Raw genomic sequence first — 18,075 nt, 5'->3', positions numbered from 1 at the left:
GCGCCAGCGCATGACAGCAGGGGACCGGGACGGGTAAGTTACCTGGGATGCGATTCGCGAGCGGGCGCGTCCCGCTGTGCGAATCGCATCCCCGACGGCCATGACAGTGCAGCGCTCCCGGACAGCGGGACTGACCGGGGCGCTGCAGGGAGAGAGACGCCGTGAGCGCTCCGGGGAGGAGCGGGGACCCGGAGCGCTAGGCGTAACAGTGTCTACATCTCACGGCCACAAGAGCCCTGTGGGGGTTTAACTGGAGGAGAAGGAGGAGGGGGAGCACATCCGAGTCACTTGCACAAATGGCACAATGCATGCTCACTTGCTTGCGTAGTGACCGCCGAATTGTCACAGCAATTTGGCAGCGGGATGACTTCTGGCTCTCCACCTTATTGGACCCTCGCTACTGGCACAAAATGGGGGCCTTTTTTACACCCACTGAGAGGGAGGACAAACTGACCTACTACAGAGACATCCTACGTAGTCAGTTGGCCAAAGCTAATCTGCGCCTTTGTCCATCCTCTCGCAGGTCTGACTCGGAGGGCCCTCTGCGCTCACCTTCCACTGCTATGGCTGCTGCGGAGAGGTGGGGTGGCAGGAGCAGTACAAGCTCCATCAGCAGCAGCCTGAGTCTACAGTCACTGATGAGCAGCTTTCTTCACCTGAATAGTGAATTAACTCATCAGCAGTAGGTAGACCTGGAGCAGGACCTGAACCAGCAGGTGGTGGCAAACCTTGACATGACCATGCCAACACACCTTGAAGATCCGCTGGACTTCTGTGCAGCCAAACTTGATTTGTGGCCACAACTAGCAGAGTTTGCCCTGGAAAAGCTGTCCTGCCAGGCCAGTAGTGTTCCTTCAGAGCGGGTGTTTGGTGCGGTGGGGGCCATAGTCACCCCAAGGGGAACTCGTCTGTCCACGAAAAATGTGGAGAGACTGACCTTTGTGAAGATGAATCAGGCATGGATCAGCCAGGATTTCCACCCACCATTGCCTCATGCATCAGAGTAGATTGACCATGGTGCCACAACTATATGTCACAAATATGGATTGTGCAAAACCTATTTAAGGTGCGGTTCCCCAGTTACATACATTTCTTGGCATCAGACCACAAGTAAGTATTGAGGATATACATTAGCTAAAACGTAACTTTTCTTAAAAGTACCCCAATTTTTTTTTAATCAAACAAAAGGAAGGGGTGCAAAAAACACCATGTGCCACCTACACCACCAAGTATTGATGTGATGCAAAGACCTCTAAAAGGTGGAAGGGAACAACGTATTGTCCATTGTAATCGGAAGGGGTAAAAACTTCCCCTGTAAAACCCTACTCTCGTATTATTAATTCCCTTCTTGGCAATTGTTACTCGCCCTTAAAAGGGCGGCCCCACACAGGAACCTCTCCCTATTTCCACCTACAAACAGTGCCATTTCACAGGGCAGGAAACACTTGCCAAGAAGGGAATTAATAGGGTGAGAGTATGGCCTTACAGGGGAATTTTTTACTAGGGATCGACCGATATCGTTTTTTTTAGGGCCGATACCGATAATCGGTGGAGGTTAGGGCCGATAGCCGATATTTTATACAGATATTCCGGTATAAGTTATCGGCTATTTATCCCCCCGCGACACCGCTGTAGATCATTGATTTAAAGCGGGCACTTTAAATCAATGCACTGCAGTGGCTTTTGCGGTGCCACAGGCCGCCGCCGCCACCCGCTTCTCTCCCCCTGCCTGTCCGGGGGTCCTGAGACCTATCACCGCCACCGCTACCGTCGCCGCACCGTGTCTAAGGGTGCCTCCAGCTGTTGCAAAACTACAACTCCCAGCATGCCCGGACAGCCGTTGGCTGTCCGGGCATGCTGGGAGTTGTAGTTTTGCAACAGCTGGAGGGCCTCAACAGCTGGAGGGCCTACTGTAGGTATAGTATATTATACAGACCCCTGTCCATCCCAGAACCCTGACTCACCTTCCCAGTTGCTGCAGGGACCGTCCGGGGAGGGTGGTCCGGGCCATCCATCCTTCCTGTAGTGTCCAGCGGCATTCCGGGTGCAGGGTGAACCGGTCCGGGCTGTCCTTCTTCTCCGGGGGTCCTCTTCTCCACTCTGGGCAGGCTCCGGCCTAGTAAAGCTGCATAGACGCCGCTGCGCAGCGACGCACCTGTCGTCACGGCGAAGCGGCGTCTATGCAGCGTACTAGGCCGGAGCCTGCCCGGAGTGGAGAAGAGGACCCCCGGAGAAGGACAGGACAGGTTCACCCTCCACCCGGATTGCCGCCGTACACTACAGGAAGGATGGATGGCCCGGACCACCCCCATTACGGGCAAAAATCCATACCGTGGGAGAAAAAAAAACGGTATCCGGTTCATAACGCTATACCGCCCAGCACTACGGTGGGGGGTGCGTCGCGGTGCGGTGGGTCGGGGGGGCGGTTGCGGTGCGGCGGGTCGGGGGGGAGGGGGCGATCACGGTGCGGTTGTGGTGGTACGGGGGGGCATTATCGGCTTATCGGCAAGGTAATTGCCGATACCGATAATGCCCAAAATTGTGATTATCGGCCGATAATATCGGCCATACCGATAATCGGTTGATCCCTATTTTTTACCCCCATCTGCTACAATGGACATTACGTTGTTACCTTCCACCTTATTCGAGAAAAGTATTACTTGTCTTAAAAAGGGGGGGCACACACGTACCTCTCCCTATTTCCACCTAAAATCCCTGGGAAATGGCAGTTTTTGCAGGTAGTAATAGGGAGAGGTTCCTTTGTGGGGCTGCCCTTTTTAGGGTGAGTAAGTACTTGCCAAGAAGGGAATTAATTGTGTGAGAGTAGGGCCTTACAGGGGAAGTTTTTACCCCCACTGGTTACAATGAACCATACGTTGTTCCTTTCCACCTTTTAGATGTCTTAGCATCACATCAATACTTGGTGGTGTGGGTGACACATGGTGTTTTTTGCACACCTTTCCCTTTGTTTGATTTCAGATGTTCTCTTCTGCATACCAGCCTCGGCTATTATTTTGATCCTGCCACCCGTCTGATGCCACGCATGTCAAGTTCTCCTTTTTTCACCCACCATCACCGGGTACTGATATTGCCACCCATCGCCCCACTATGTCACCGGGTCACTTTCAGGACTCCTGATGCGGCCGATGCCACCTCCAGGCTGTCTCATACTGCCACCATATGTTCTCCTCATGCTGATGCCACCTCCAGGCTGTCTCATTCTGCAACTATATGGTCTCATCATGCTTCCACCACCTCCAGGCTCCGTCATTCAGCCACTATATGGTCTCCTCATGCTGCCGCCAACTCCAGGCTGTCATTCAGCCAATATATGGTCTCCTCATGCTGCCGCTAACTCCAGGCTGTGTCATTCAGCCACTATATGGTCTGCTCTTGCTGCCGCCAACTTCAGGCTGTGTCATTCAGCCACTATATGGTCTCCCCATGCTTCTTCCACCTCAAGGCTGTGTCACTGTACTGCCATGTGGTTTCCTCATGCTGCTGGCACATTAAGTTAAACTTTTTAGGTTCATCAATTTGAACTCTTCAATTTAAATGTTAAAAAAATATCTTTAATCTTTTCAATTGTGAGGCTCTATGGTCTCATCAGGCTGTTGCCACCTCCAGGCTTGGTCATTCAGCCACTATATGGTGTCCTCATGCTGCCGTCACCTCCACGCTGTGTCATTCAGCCACTATATGGTGTCCTCATACTGATGCTCTGCGACAGGGATTCTAATAGCAATGCCGCTAATTTGCATGTCATACTGAATAACAGCATTATTTCACTAACCCAGCACACACCCTATGCGTGTTACAGCAAGGCAAAGTGTTCTGCATCCCTATTGAGGCTCTCTGTAGGCCATAAATAGCCGTTTTTAATACAGATTCGCTCGGTGAATCGGCTCATCTCTGATTACCATCCATGTAATACATTGATGCACAATATTCTCCTTGCAGTCATAGAGAGTTTCTATTCTAGACTGCTGCCTTTATATGGAAGGACTAGAATTACTGGGTACCAGGGGCATAACTATAGGGGATGGCCCCAGTTGCCTGAGGGCTCTATTTAGGTCATTTTTCCTATATGAGGATACCAGTACTATAAGTGAAGCATTATAACCGTTACAGATTTTTGCATTGGGGTCCCACATCTTCCTGTTACATCACTATCCAATATGGGTTTTCTTTGCCTGGTATCCTGGAAACTTGGCTTTCTCATGAATGCACCCAGGGGGAAAGGTTTAAAGTGCTGTGACCAATGCTTCTGATTTTAGATGTTGAAAAGCAATAATGTTCTGTTGGAATTCTGTAAAAAGGATTGATTCAGAAGCAAAACTATACCCTTTGTTTTACTGACACTACAATATTAGCTCTAATGTCTTAGTAACGTGGGAGTGGACTAAACTGACTAATGCCATTTTGGTGTACAGATTACTGGGTCTTGTCCATCTTCATTGTATTTTATCTAGGATTCATTAATAGAATTTAGTATTTTTTGAATCACCTTTATGTATACATAGATGTCGATTGCAGTTACAGAAGCAAGCAGCAAGAAACAAATGACAGCAAAGCAGTAAAGTATTTTTGATCAGTCTGAAAGCTACCATTAATCATTCAGAACAGGGCTGTCACTTATTTACACATGGTGGAAGAAGGGAAAACATCATTGACAGACAACTTGATTAGAGAGATATGAAGCCGTTCCCAGTGTTTAATTAGGGAGTTGGAGAGTTACAGTACAGATAACACAATATCTGAGCTTCACTATAGCAACAGACATTACAGATAATCAATACAAAAGTAATACATTCCACTTCATCTCCTGCACATTACTTTACTTAGAATAAATGTTTTTCTAACAGTAAATCTTTTCAGTACCATTGTTATAAAAGAATGTACAAAATACTCTTCACAACCCAGTATTTACTTTTTTTCCCCAAATTATTATGTTTTTGTTCATACTGTCCATTGTTATCAGTGTTTCAATGCAACGACAAGGTACAAAGTAAGGAATAAATTCATATTTTTGAAAAAAATACATAAAATATATTGAAACAACACAACTTGTGTCACAGTTATGCTGGGTTCACACTCAAATAATATGATGCATTTAAGAATTGATATTATGGTGGAAAGTCCCAGCCTGAGTCATCAGGTGATCAGTCCTGAGGTCAGCCAGGGACTTGCAGACAAAATACAGATACAAAAATGTGTTTGTATTATGCTAGTATGAACCCAGCTTTAAATTTCTCTGATCACTTTTGGGTTTAGTACTTTGCTGAGCCGGCCATCACTCCCGCTCGTCTCAGAAAGTAGGGGCCCGAGCACAACAAGGACGGGTAAGTGATTAAATCCTGTCGGGGTCCGAGTTGTCAGATACTTATAATGATAAGTTTTAGTTACCTGGAATACCCCTTTAAAGTAAAAAAATAAAATGTATGTACTTCTTTTTCCCCGCACATTTATTCCAGATTGGTGACTTTGTATACATGATTGAAGGAATGAGTACTCCACCTCTGCCTTCTGCCCTTAGCCCTATCAATAGCCTGAATGTATTCCACATGAACAATGGAAATCCAGGTATGCACTACTTTTTTTACTTAAAGTTCTTTTTAATATTAATAATGTAAGTATTGGCTGTTACTTTAAAGGAAATCTGTCATCAGTGTCACCTGCACTAACCTGTCAGACAGACAGGTAGTGCAGGTGACACTGATGGCAACGATACTTACCTGGTTCCGTTCTGTGCTGTGATTCTCCGCCTATCCTCTTCGGTATCATCCGCTCTGGGTCTGACTTGAAGCATAGCCGGAGCTTAGTGACGTCACTGCTGCTGTTCTGTGCTGAGTCCAGTTGCTAGCAAACATCAGCGGGGATGTCACTAAGCTCCGCCCATGCTCCAAGTCAGGCCCGGACACAGCACAGAATGAAATGGAACAAGGTAAGTATTGTTGTCTTCAGTGTCACCTGCACTACCTGTCTGTACCGACAGGTTAGTACAGGTGAGACTGATGACACATTTCCTTTATACTGACAGAAGACCTGTTAGGGCTCATATGTATAGAGTCCCATATGTCTTATTCATTTCATTTTACAACTGATATGTAAGTGTCTAGCTTTAAAGAAACTCTGTAAAAAGAAGGAAATAGGTAAGAAAGAATCATGTTTTAGCCAGAACAGAGGTTAGTAAAACAAAAACGATATGATGTCACTTATAGTTTGGAGGTAATGCGACAAAAAATCAGCAATTTTGGACTTTAAAAAAAATACTTTTATGCCATTCACCATACGGGATCCTTAACCCCTTAATGACCATGGACGTATATTAACCTCTGTGGCCGCCTCCCGTTATGTGAAGCGCGCTCATACTGGTGGGTCTCGGTTTCTATCAGCAACCAGAACCACGACTAATACCGGACATCGCCAATTGGGCTGATGTCCAGTATTAACCCTTTAGACGCCGTGATCAAAGTTGATTGCGGCGTCTAAAACGGGAGAAAACACGGTTAGCTCAGGAGGACAGCAGGAGGGTGCTTACCTTCCTCCTCGCTGTCCAATCGGTGTTCTATTGCTCCAAGCCTGCATGCAGGCTGGAGAAATCAAGCACGGATAACACTGATCAATGCTATGTTATGGCATAGCATTGACCAGTATATTAAATCAAAGAATTGCATTTAATAGTCCACTATGGGGACTAAAAAAAAGTGTAAAAAAGGTAAAACAAAAAAGTCAATAATTGTGATTTAACCCCTTCAGTAATAAAAGTTTGAATCACCCCCTTTTTCTCATAAATAAAATAATATATATATATATATATATATATATATATATATACAAAATAAACATATGTGGTATTGTTAATTATAACAAAAATAAACATATGTGGTATTGTTAATTAAACCTCACAGTCAATGGGCAACATTACGTATTTTTGGTCACTTTGTATACCTTAAAAATGTATAAAAAGCTATCAAAAGTGCCATCAAAACAAAAATGGTCCAGATAAAAACTTCAGATCACTGTGCAAAAAACTTGCCCCATACATCCCTTTATAGGAAAAAAAAAAAAAAAAAGTTATAAGGTCAGAAGATGAAAATTTTACACATACTAATTTTGGTGCATGTAGTTATAATTTCTTTTAAGTAGTAAACTAAAATAAAACCTATATTATTTAAGTATCCTTGTAACTGGATGGACCTAATAAAGTTATGGTGTCATTTTTACCGAAAATTGCACCGTGTAAAACTAGAAGCCCCCAAAAGTTACAAAATGAATGTTTTTCCCACAAAATGTTTTTTTCTGGTTTTGCCATAAATTTTGTGGTGAAATGAATGATGTCATTACAAAGTACAATTGGTGGCACAAAAAAAGCCCTTATATTGGTCTGTAGGTGCAAAATTGAAAGAGTTCTGATTTTTAGAAGGTTTGTGGAAAATACAAAAGTGCAAAATGAAAAAAACTGTGATCCTTAAGGGGTTAAGGATGCAGCCTGTTTTTACCTAAATGATCAAGCTGAATTTTTCAAATCAGACATGTTTCTCCTTAAATGGACACTGTCATTAAACATGATTTTCAATATTTGATTCCTTATGCCAAATAAATAACTTTTGTAATTGGCTTCCTTTAGAAAAAATAATAATAATAAAATACATGTTTTATGTTAGTTTTTCTGCTGTATACTTCTGACCACCAGGGGTCTCCCTTCTTGGCCAGAACACATTCCGTCTGGTCAAAATCTCAGATGTTGGTCTCCAGCTTGTAATGGCCGGAGACCAAACTCAGGAAGTTTTCCTCTGCACTAAGCTTGATTGATAGCTGCAAAGAGCCTCACTGAAAGCAGCTGCACAGACTAAAAGCTGAACAGAGCCTCACTGGAAGAAGTACAGACTGAAAGCTGCTGCACAGAGCTTGAGGTCTTCTATTCATCACAGCACTGCAACAATGTGAGGGCGGAAGTGGTCCCCCAGCAGGCTTCAGTGACATCATGCCTGCTGGGAAACACCCACTTTCTCCTGTTGAATGTTTTTACGATGTAAGCAAGAAGAAAGGTATGATACAGAGCTTTTTAAAGCTCTGAATTTTTTTTCAAAGGGTGGCAGGGTGTTAGGAGTAGTAAGGGAACATAGCCTGAGTAAGTTTAGAAAAGTTTATTTAGTGACAGGTACTCTTTAAGTGCTAATACTTCTGACCTGCTTTTACTGAGCGAAGCGATTAAGAGATTGCTTTTCTTCGTGAAACATTGTGCTTTGTATTAAGGGTACATTTTTGTTGATACATGTTGGATTTCAACCCTGAAACACACCATTGCATAGCAACAATGCTAACCACTGAGCAACCATGTTGTTTTCTAGCTTTATGCCATTTCTTGAGTACTTACTGCTTACTGTAGGCCAATCTTTGCCACCATTTTGGTACAATATGATATGTTAAATAATTATCACTTTTTATAAAGCCATGTCCCTTTCCCACTTAACCACTCCCCTTGCCCAGTGACTTACCTGTGCCTAAAATACTTGTGGTGCATGACATATTAAATAGTAACACTGCCCCATTATTGTTGATAATGACACATATAGATGACACAAAAGATCATGGTCTTTAACCCCTTAAGGACTTAGGGTGTATCCATACGCCCCCATTTTAGAGTCCTTAAGGACTGAGGGCGTATGGGTATGCCCGTGGGAATTGCGGTCCCCGCCGCAAGCCGGTCGGGGACTGGACCGGGATGCCTGCTGAAATCATTCAGCAGGCATCCCAGCACATCGCCGAGGGGGGTCCTGAGACCCCCACATGTCAATTCGACCCCCACATGTCGATTTTTGGCGATTCCGTTTCCTGCCGAATGCATGGTGGGGATTGGAGCCGAATACCTGCTGAGGATCCCCGATATTGGCGATAGCCGCAGATCACCGGTAAATACTAACCGGCGATCTGCGGCGATTCCGGGTCATCTGGGTCATGTGTGACCTGATGACCCGGATAAGGATGATGATCGGTGGTATAATATACATCTGTACAGTACTGGGAGGTGGCAGTGTTGCTGGGATTGGGCAGCCGTAGTGACCGCACTAATCACGGCAGTATGAGGAGGGGGGGGGGAAGTGGGTGAAGGAGCATGTTGCTCCGTTCTGCCCACCATTTCTGAGAGATCTGGTGTGCAGGATAGAGCCCCTAGCTGCCATCTCCTCCCTCAGTGTTAAAAAAGTGTTAAAATGTGCCCCTTTCTGTGGCTCCTTGGCACAGTAAGCAGTCAGGAACAGTTTAGATTAGGTAGGGACAGTTAGGAGTTAAAAACACTTTTTTGGGGGGGCAGGTTTTTTTGCGATAGAAGTCTTTTTTTAAAGTTTCTTTTTCTTTTTTTTTTTCTTTTAGTTTTATTTAATATTTTAATAGTTTTGTTCTTAGGGCGTGTTAGTTAGTTAGGTTAGGGCGGGTTAGAGAAGAAAGTCTTGCACCACACGCAACACACACACCAGTAAAGTTTTCCCCCCACATATATATAAACTTCACCCCCCATTAGAGTAGGGAAATGGCCCGCAGTGCGTTTTCAGCGGAGGAGGCATATGCCTTACTTGCCGCTGACTCTGAAAGTGCCACAGAGGATGAGGACGACCCCACTTTCCTTATTTCCTCATCCTCCTCATCATCTTCTGATGATGAGCCACCAAGGCGGCGGAGATGCCGCCATGCGAGGCCGCAAACCTCCTTTGCTCCTGACTCTGTGCCCCATGTTAGTATGGGTCCCCCTGGCGCTCATACTATTCAAGCCCCTCAGCCAAGTTTACTGGTGCCCTCTACTGGCGAACTTGTCTGGACTCAGCCAGCGGACCACGAGCCCGTGATTCCTGAGTTTGTTGGCGACTTAGGAATCAAGATTGACATCGTCGGGTTCACTGAAATGGACTTTTCAGGTTTTTTTCCAGTGACGACTTTGTCAATCTGATGGTTGCCCAGACGAACCTGTACGCCCTACCAGTTCAGAGTACATTGTCTTCCAAATTTTAAAACCAACCCCCCCCCCCCCAAAAAAAAAAAAACTCTTTCCCAATACCACTGATAATATCTTTATTTCCCCCAAAAAATGGGTCATGGGACACAGAGTCAACAGCATTGGGGGTTTGCTGTTGCCTCAAATGCGCAATGCTCTCTCCCCATCTGAACGGGGTGCGCATTTGAGGTAACAGGTTTGGGATGGCCACACACATAACATTCCTAGAATGATGATTCAGAGCATAGGGTTTGGGGTGGGCATCATCTTTACTTTTGGCTATACTCTGGGTCATCATTCTGGGAATTGATATATCAGTATTAAAATTGCAATTTTCATCCCCCCTCCCCCCCATAGTGCACTTCATGCATTCCTGGAAAATACATTTAGGGAACACCCATCTGTTCCAAATCTCCACTTCACCCCTATACACCTTCCCTAGGGAGTGTACTGTTTGTAATAGGCTGACATGTGGGTGTTCCTTTCTTGTATTTTCCTCTGAATGTATGTAACTGTTAGGTCTGTAAGAAAGATGAGCCTCAAATGTGAAGAGTTCTCGGTCATGAGCTCTGTCGTATTTCCAGGCGACAATTCGGAGTCACATGTTAGTTGTTCCCAGAAAGATGAAGCAGAATATAGGTTGAAAACTGCAAATTTTCAAAAGCTACCCTTCATCCATTCCTGGAAAATAAATTTAGGAAACACCTGTGCGTTCAAAATGTCCTCTTTACCCCTATACCCATTCCTCAGGGTGGATACTTTCTGTAATGGTGTCACATGAGAGTGTTTCATTTTTGTATTTTCCTCTGAATGTATGTAACCATCAGCTACTGATATGCCATAGGCCTCAAATCTAAACAGACCTCTATGACTTCTGAGCCTTGTTGTGCGCCCGCCCAGCACGTTACCCCATATGTGGATGTGTTTACATAGTCAGGATTCAATTTATTCAATTTACGGCCCACTGTTCAAAAAGCCTGTGAGGTGTAAGTACTCACTGTACCCCTTTTTACCTTCCTTCAGGGGTGTAGTATCAAAATTGTGGTCACTTGCCGTTTTTTTTATTTTTTAGATTTTATGTCAGAACCTCAACCATTGCAGTGCAAAGCACCATTTTAGGCCTCAAATCTTATTGGTGCTGTATCACTCCTAAGCCCTGTTTTGCACCCACATAGTGCTTTACCACCATATATGGGGTATATTCTTATTCTGGAGAAATTGGGCTACAAATTTTGTGTAGCCTTTTTTTCTCTTGCTACTTGTGAAACGAAAACATTTTTGGTTAATACCAGCAATTTAGTATTAAAAATCTAATTTTTCACTTTTACTGTTCAAAAAACCTGTGAGGTGTAAGTACTCACTGTAACCCTTGCTACGTTCCTGGAGGGGTCTAGTTTCCAAAATGGTGTCACATGTGGGGGGGTTTCTGCTGTTCTGGCATCATGGGAGGTTTGAAAATGCACATGGCCCCCGACTTCAATTTCAGCAAAATTTTCTCTCTAAAAGTCCAATGGCGCTCCTTCTGCACCAGCAGAGCACTTAACATCCACATATGGGGCATTTTCTTAATCGGGAAAAACTGAGCTTCAAATTTTGGGGTCCATTTTCTCCTGTTACCCCTTGTGAAAGATAAAAATTTGACGTAACACCATAATTTAAGTGTTAAAAATCAAATTTTCCATTTTCACGTCCAACGTCAACGCAAAGTCATCAAACATCTGTGAGGTGTTAAAGCTCACTATACCCCTTGTTACGTTCCTTTATGGGTTTAGTTTCCAAAATAGTATGCCATGTGTTTTTTTTTTTTTTTTTTTTTTGCTGTTCTGGCACCCTGGGGACTTTCTAAATGCAACATGCCCCCCAAAAACCATTTCAGCTAAATTCTCTTTCAAAAAGCCAAATTTTGCTCCTTCTCTTCTGAGCATTGTAGCAAAGTCGTCAAACACCTGTGAGGTGTTAAGGCTCACTATACCCTTTGTTACGTTCCTTGAGGGGTGTAGTTTCCAAAATAGTATGCCATGTGGGTGTTATTTTGCTGTTCTGTCACCATGGGGGCTTCCTAAACGCAACATGGCCACCAAAAACCATGACAGCAAAATTTGTTTAAAAAAATCCCAGTTGCTCTTTCCCTCTTGAGCCATGTTGTGAGCCCACAGAGAACTTCATGAGGTATTTCCATACTCGAGAGAAATTGGGCTACAAATTTTGGGGTGCTTTTTCTCTATATACCACTTTTAAAAATGAAAAAAAAAATGGGGCTACAAGAACATGTTAGTGTAAAAAATGCAGATTTGGATTTTTCTCCTCCACTTTGCTGCTATTCTTGTGAAACTCCTAAAGAGTTAACAAACTTTCTGAATGTCATTTTGAATACTTTGAGGGGTGTAGTTTCTATATTGGGGTCATTTATGGGGTATTTCTCACAGGAAGGCCCCTCAAATCCACTTCAAACTTAACTGGTCCCTGAAAAATTAAGATTTTGAAATTTTCTTGAAAATTTAGAAAATTGCTGCTATACTTTGAAGCCCTCTGATGTCTTCCAAAAGTAAAAGCATTTCAACTTTATGATGCCAACATAAAGTAGACATATTGTATTTTTGAATAAATATAAAATGTATTTTGGAATATCCATTTCCCTTACAAGCAGAGAGTTTTAAAGTTAGAAAAATGCTAAATTTTTTAAATTTTCATGACATTTTGGGATTTTTCACCAAGAAAGGATGCAAGTAACAACTAAAATTTACCACAATGTTAAAGTAGAATATGTCACGAAAAAACAATTTTGGAATCAGAATAAACGGTAAATGCATCCTAGAGTTATTAATGCATAAAGTGACTGTGGTCAGAATAGCAAAAAAGGGCTCAGTCCTTAAAGGGGTACTCCGGTGTTTAATTTTTTTTGACTATATGGCATCTTCTTTGTAAGTTTTGTTTTTTTGCAATATACATGTGTTATATGTTTTGGCAGCATGTGTATGTTTTTCTTACCTGTTTGTTGGGCAGGAAGTTCTGTAGTTCAGAGGGTTTTCTTTTACTGTTGTCCACAGTTCTGAGTCTGCTGTGGAAAAGATGTCACAGCATTTTTTTTTCTCTGTCTGCATGAGAGAAATAAGCCACGCCCCCTCATCTCAGCCGGCTGAGTACACAGCTGAGTACACAGCTCCTCACCTCCCCTCCTGAATGACACATGCTGGGAGTTGTAGTCCCTGTTGTGTGTATGCTAGTGTTTACAAACCAGTGTGCCTCCAGTTGTTGCAAAACTACAACTCCCAGCATGCCCTGACAGACTTTGGGCATGCTGGGAGTTGTAGATTTGCAACAGCTGGAGGCACACTGGTTGGGAAACACTGTTCTAGCCTATTCAGCATACACATCATGTTACACCAGTTTTTGCCAACCAGTGTGCCTCCAGCTGTTGCAAAACTACAACTCCTAGCATGCCCAAAGGCTGTCAGGGCATGCTGGGAGTTGTAGGTTTTCAACACCTGGAGGCACCCTGGTTGGGAAACACTGGTTTATGCCCTACAGAGGTGTGGTGTTATACCACAGACTGAAGACTCCTGAATGACACATGCTGGGAGTTGTAGTCCCTTTTGTGTGTGTATGCCAGTGTATCCCACCCAAGGCTGATTAATATTAGTGTGCTGTGTATAAGGGGGCTGACCCGGGAAAATAGTAGGATGGGTAAAGGGCGGAACAAACAAACAAAAAAAAGGAGCCGTCCCAAACCAGCAAGGCATGTGGCATGCTGGGATTTGTAGTTTTCAGCACAGCAAGAAACAGGAAATAGAAGTAAAGATAGGAAAACAAAGCGGGGCATAAAAAGACGACAAAGAACGTAAATAGAGTCGCCTAAACAACAAGAATAGAAATGAAACAAAACAAATAGAGTAAGTCACAAACGGAAAAACACGTTGACCACCGGAGTACCCCTTTAAGGTGAAAAATGGCTCAGCCCTTTAAGGGGTTAAACCTTTAGGAACAAAGGCAATTATATATTTTTTCCTTAACACCTACATTTCCATCATATTAAATCTATAGCTTATAAACATACATATCTATGTGTCATAACAAAAGCAAATGGTTTTATTTTGGAATTTCCACTCACATTTTAGTATTGAAAGAGCCAAGACAAAAATTTTTATGAAAAAGATTTGAATGTAAATTAATCTGTGGATATTAGAACTGTGATAAAACTGTGTTCGGCAATACCTCTAGATATGTTAGTTTAAAGGAGCTATGTCAGCATTATAAATGGCCTAATTTATTATGTTTAATAATTAAAATGCATTATGTGTGATTTGTGATAATTATGCTAAGAGCAAGAATTCATTTACTAACACTGCAGAGTCAACCTGGTGGAGTCGTTAGATAAAAAATGATAGACTAAGTTATATACTAAGTTATATGTTCAGTTTGTAATTGGACTTGTATTGCGTCTACTAAAAAAAATCTTAAAAAACGCATCCAAGAACATATCAGAGGTGTGAACAATCCACTCAATGTGAACGTGTCCAGTGTATCTCGACATTTTTGTGATGTGATGGGAATGTTTCTAATATGTGTTATTTTGCAATTGAAAAGGTCAGAGAGGGGAATTGGCTGAAAGCTCTCAGAGATCGGGAGACTTGGATTTGACTGCTTCCAGCCAAAGGGGTTGAATAAATTAGTCTTTCATTATTAGATTACAGTCTGTCTCTTTTCTCTTTTTCTAGCAATTTGGTTTATCATTTTGTTTCATATTTTAAATGTATAGTTCAGATGGTGAGTTTTTTCCAGTTGATGTCTGAAACTGCATGTAAGAGGCATCTGAGTGTTCGGTGATGGACCGCAGGGGTTAACTCTCCTGCAGGTGTTACCATCATGCTTCACTCCTCCCTCCTTTTTTCTGACTATAAATATGTCACTGTTACGCACATGCTACAGGTTTCGTTGAAGAGTCATAGACTCGAAACGCGTCAACCGTGCATGTTGACTCTCTTCACCTTGTTCCTGATGTTTTTACGGCTGCAATAAATCTGGAGTTTTAAAAGAGTGCCAGCAATTTCAGTTTCCATTTTCTATCTGCTGAGAGTTGGGCTGTGCACCCCGCCTACAGTGAGCTGACACCTGGTTGCTTTATTGTAAAATAATAGACGCAAATAACTGCTGAAGAGATTTATGGGGATTTAAGGTGTTTATAAATTTGCAAATTGAGCCAAATATATATCTCAGGACAGAAGTCGGAAGCTTTATCTTAAAGGGGCACTCTGGTGGAAAACAAATGTTTTTGGTAATATTGCTGGAATATGAATGTAAAAAAAATGGAACAAATATAGGCAAGCGAGCTATGCAAAAACAAAGGGGGACATTTATTATATGCAGCATCTTGGTACACTAAACATTAGTAAAGCTCTGACCATTTTTAGTATGTTGGGTTTACTAAGGCTGCATTCACATCACAATTTCTCCATCCAACGTGAGTACACAATTTTCATAACTTAAAATCGTATGAAATCTTATATAAAGTCGGATCCATTGACCTCCATTAAAAAATCGGAGACATTACACACATCCGATTTGATCCGCATCTGATTTCACACGATTTTTGTTTGGGTCTGAAATCGGGGTTGACCACGAATTCAGACCTGAACAAAAATTGTGTGAAATCGGATGCGGTTCAAATCGGATGTGTGTAATGGATCCGATTTTTTAATGGAGGTCAATGGATCCGACTTTATATACGATTTCATACGATTTTAAGTTATGAAAATCGTGTACTCACGTTGGATGGAGAAATTGGAGAAATCGTGATGTGAATGCAGCCTAAGAGGAGCATGCCTCTTTGTAAATCTTGAGGTGCTGTGGATGCCCTTGTGTCTGAGGCAGAAATATTAGCCAACTAGGGGCTAGCTCATATTTCTGAATCTTTTGGTGTTTCAAGGTGGCCTGAAAATCAAAGTCAAAAGTGCCATTAGCAAAACCTGTAAATGTGATTAAAACCAATAAACAAAGATATGGATCCAAAATGCAGAAGTGTGAATACGCTCTTATGATCAGGCTGCGATGGCAGCCCTTTGGTGGGATAACAAAAGGAACCCAGATTGGTCCCTGTCCCCAATGGGCCTCACAATCTAAACTCTAAATTGACCTTTAGCTATGTTTTGGATTGTGGGAGGAAAACCATACAAACACTAGACGAACATACAAACTTCTTGCAGATATTGCTCTTGGTGAGATTTGATTCCAGGTATCTAGTGCTACAAGGCAACAATGCTAACTTACTGAGCCACTGTGACTCCCTGGAGATAGTTATCAGCCCCTGGCCCTGTCCCTACTCCCTCAGCTTCCACTCGGCTCCAATGTTAGTTCCACCTTTAGTGGTGGGCTAAAATCTATGTGGAGTTGCAGAAAGCCCATTTGGAAGCATGTCTGACCCAACCCACATGAAGTCAGATCTTTCAGCCAGTAAATGTGACTGCAGACCAAGTAGTTACATATCCCAGCCTGAGAACACAAGAAACACTAGAAATAAACAATAAATAATGCAAGTTTATTGAAAAGTTCTGGATTAATTAGTGAAAAGTCCCTTTAAAGGGGTACTCCAATGAAAAACATTGTTGTTTTTAATCAACTGGTGCCAGAAAGTTAAACAGATTTGTAAATCTCTTCTATAATAAAAAAAAATTATACTTCCAGTACTTATCAGCTGCTGTTATGATCCACAGGAAGTTATTTTCTTTTTGAATTTCCTTTCTGCCTGACCACAGTGCTCTCTGCTGACACCTCTGTCCATTTTAGGAACTGTCCAGAGCAGAATAGATTTTCTATGGGGATTTGCTCCTACTCTGGACAGTTCCTAAAATGGACAGAGGCGCCAGCAGAGAGCACTGTGGTCAGACAGAAAGGAAATTCAAAAAGAAAATAACTTCCTGTGGATCATACAGCATCTGATAAGTACTGAAAGGATTAAGATTTTTTAATAGAAGTAATTTACAAATCTGTTTAACTTTCTGGCACCGGTTGATTTAAAAAAAAGTTTTCCAGTGGAGTGCCCCTTTAAGGCTACATTCACGCAGCTGCATTTAGCTGTTTTGCATCTGTATTTGTAAGCCAAAACTAGTCTTGGAACATAAACGTCCCAAAATATTATGAGATTCCAGCATCCAATAAAATCATGTAATTGTTTTATTTTGTTTTTAGGAAAAACCAAACAAGTGAAACATGGCAGAACTACTCTGACTGTTTTGAGGCCCTATAGGCCTTTGGCAAATCATTATGACTAAAGGTCGGTGTCGTCTAAAACAAGCCAGAGTGGTTATGCCATGTTTTACTTGTTTGGGTTTTTACTAAGAATAAATGAAACAACTACATGATTTTATGGGGTGCTGGAAGCTGCATTGGTTTTTCTTGTATTTGGATAAACTGAGAAAATGTATAATCTAAAGATTTACACATTTTCAGTGTTTTGGACCCACTTCTTGTTTTTGCCTTTTAAGTAGTGACAAACCAACAAATGGGCTTTAGGTAAATCAAAAGAGAAGAACCAATGTCTCTGTGTATCACAAATTACCAAAGTCACAACATATAACCACAGAGACAGTCATTATGCAAAAGAAGTGTACAACCTTTACTAGAGTAATTATTAAAAACACATAAAATGGAACAGGTACAAACAGATAAAAATAGGCGGCTCAAAAATGTGGTATGAAGCTGAATAGCAGTATTGATAACAGTTGATTGGGCAAATGCCTAAATGGATATACCGTATTTATCGGGGTATACCACGCACCGGCCTATAACACGCACCCTCATTTTACCAAGGATATTTGGGTTAAAAAAATTTTTTACCCAAATATCCATGATAAAATGATGGTGCGTGTGTGCGCGTGTATACCCCGATATACCCGCAGGAAAGGCAGGGGGAGAGAGGCCGTCGCTGCCCACTTCTCTCCCCCTGCCTTTGCTGGGGTCTAGAGCGCTGCTGTCGGACCTTTTCACCCCCTGGTTATCGGCGCCGCTGCCCGTTCTGTCCCCCTGACTATCGGTGCCGGCGCCGATAGCCAGAGGGAGAGAAGCGGCGCTGACAGCCAGGTGGAGAGAAG

General features: G+C 42.6%; 1 protein-coding gene across 4 annotated transcripts in view; it reads left to right on the top strand.

Annotated features, from left to right (window-relative positions):
• CFAP47 (cilia and flagella associated protein 47) overlaps positions 1-18,075 on the top strand; it is a 548,331-nt gene that overhangs the window by 260,555 nt on the left and 269,701 nt on the right. For all 4 annotated transcript variants that reach the window (XM_056556158.1, XM_056556159.1, XM_056556156.1 and 1 more), the window contains exon 44: positions 5,475-5,583. In XM_056556158.1, the coding sequence (XP_056412133.1) occupies positions 5,475-5,583 (109 nt within the window). The remainder of the gene's footprint in view (positions 1-5,474; positions 5,584-18,075) is intronic.

This window comes from Hyla sarda, chromosome 2 (assembly GCF_029499605.1).
Source record: "Hyla sarda isolate aHylSar1 chromosome 2, aHylSar1.hap1, whole genome shotgun sequence".
Taxonomy (NCBI): domain Eukaryota; kingdom Metazoa; phylum Chordata; class Amphibia; order Anura; family Hylidae; genus Hyla; species Hyla sarda.
This window is presented reverse-complemented; position numbering and strand designations above follow the sequence as displayed.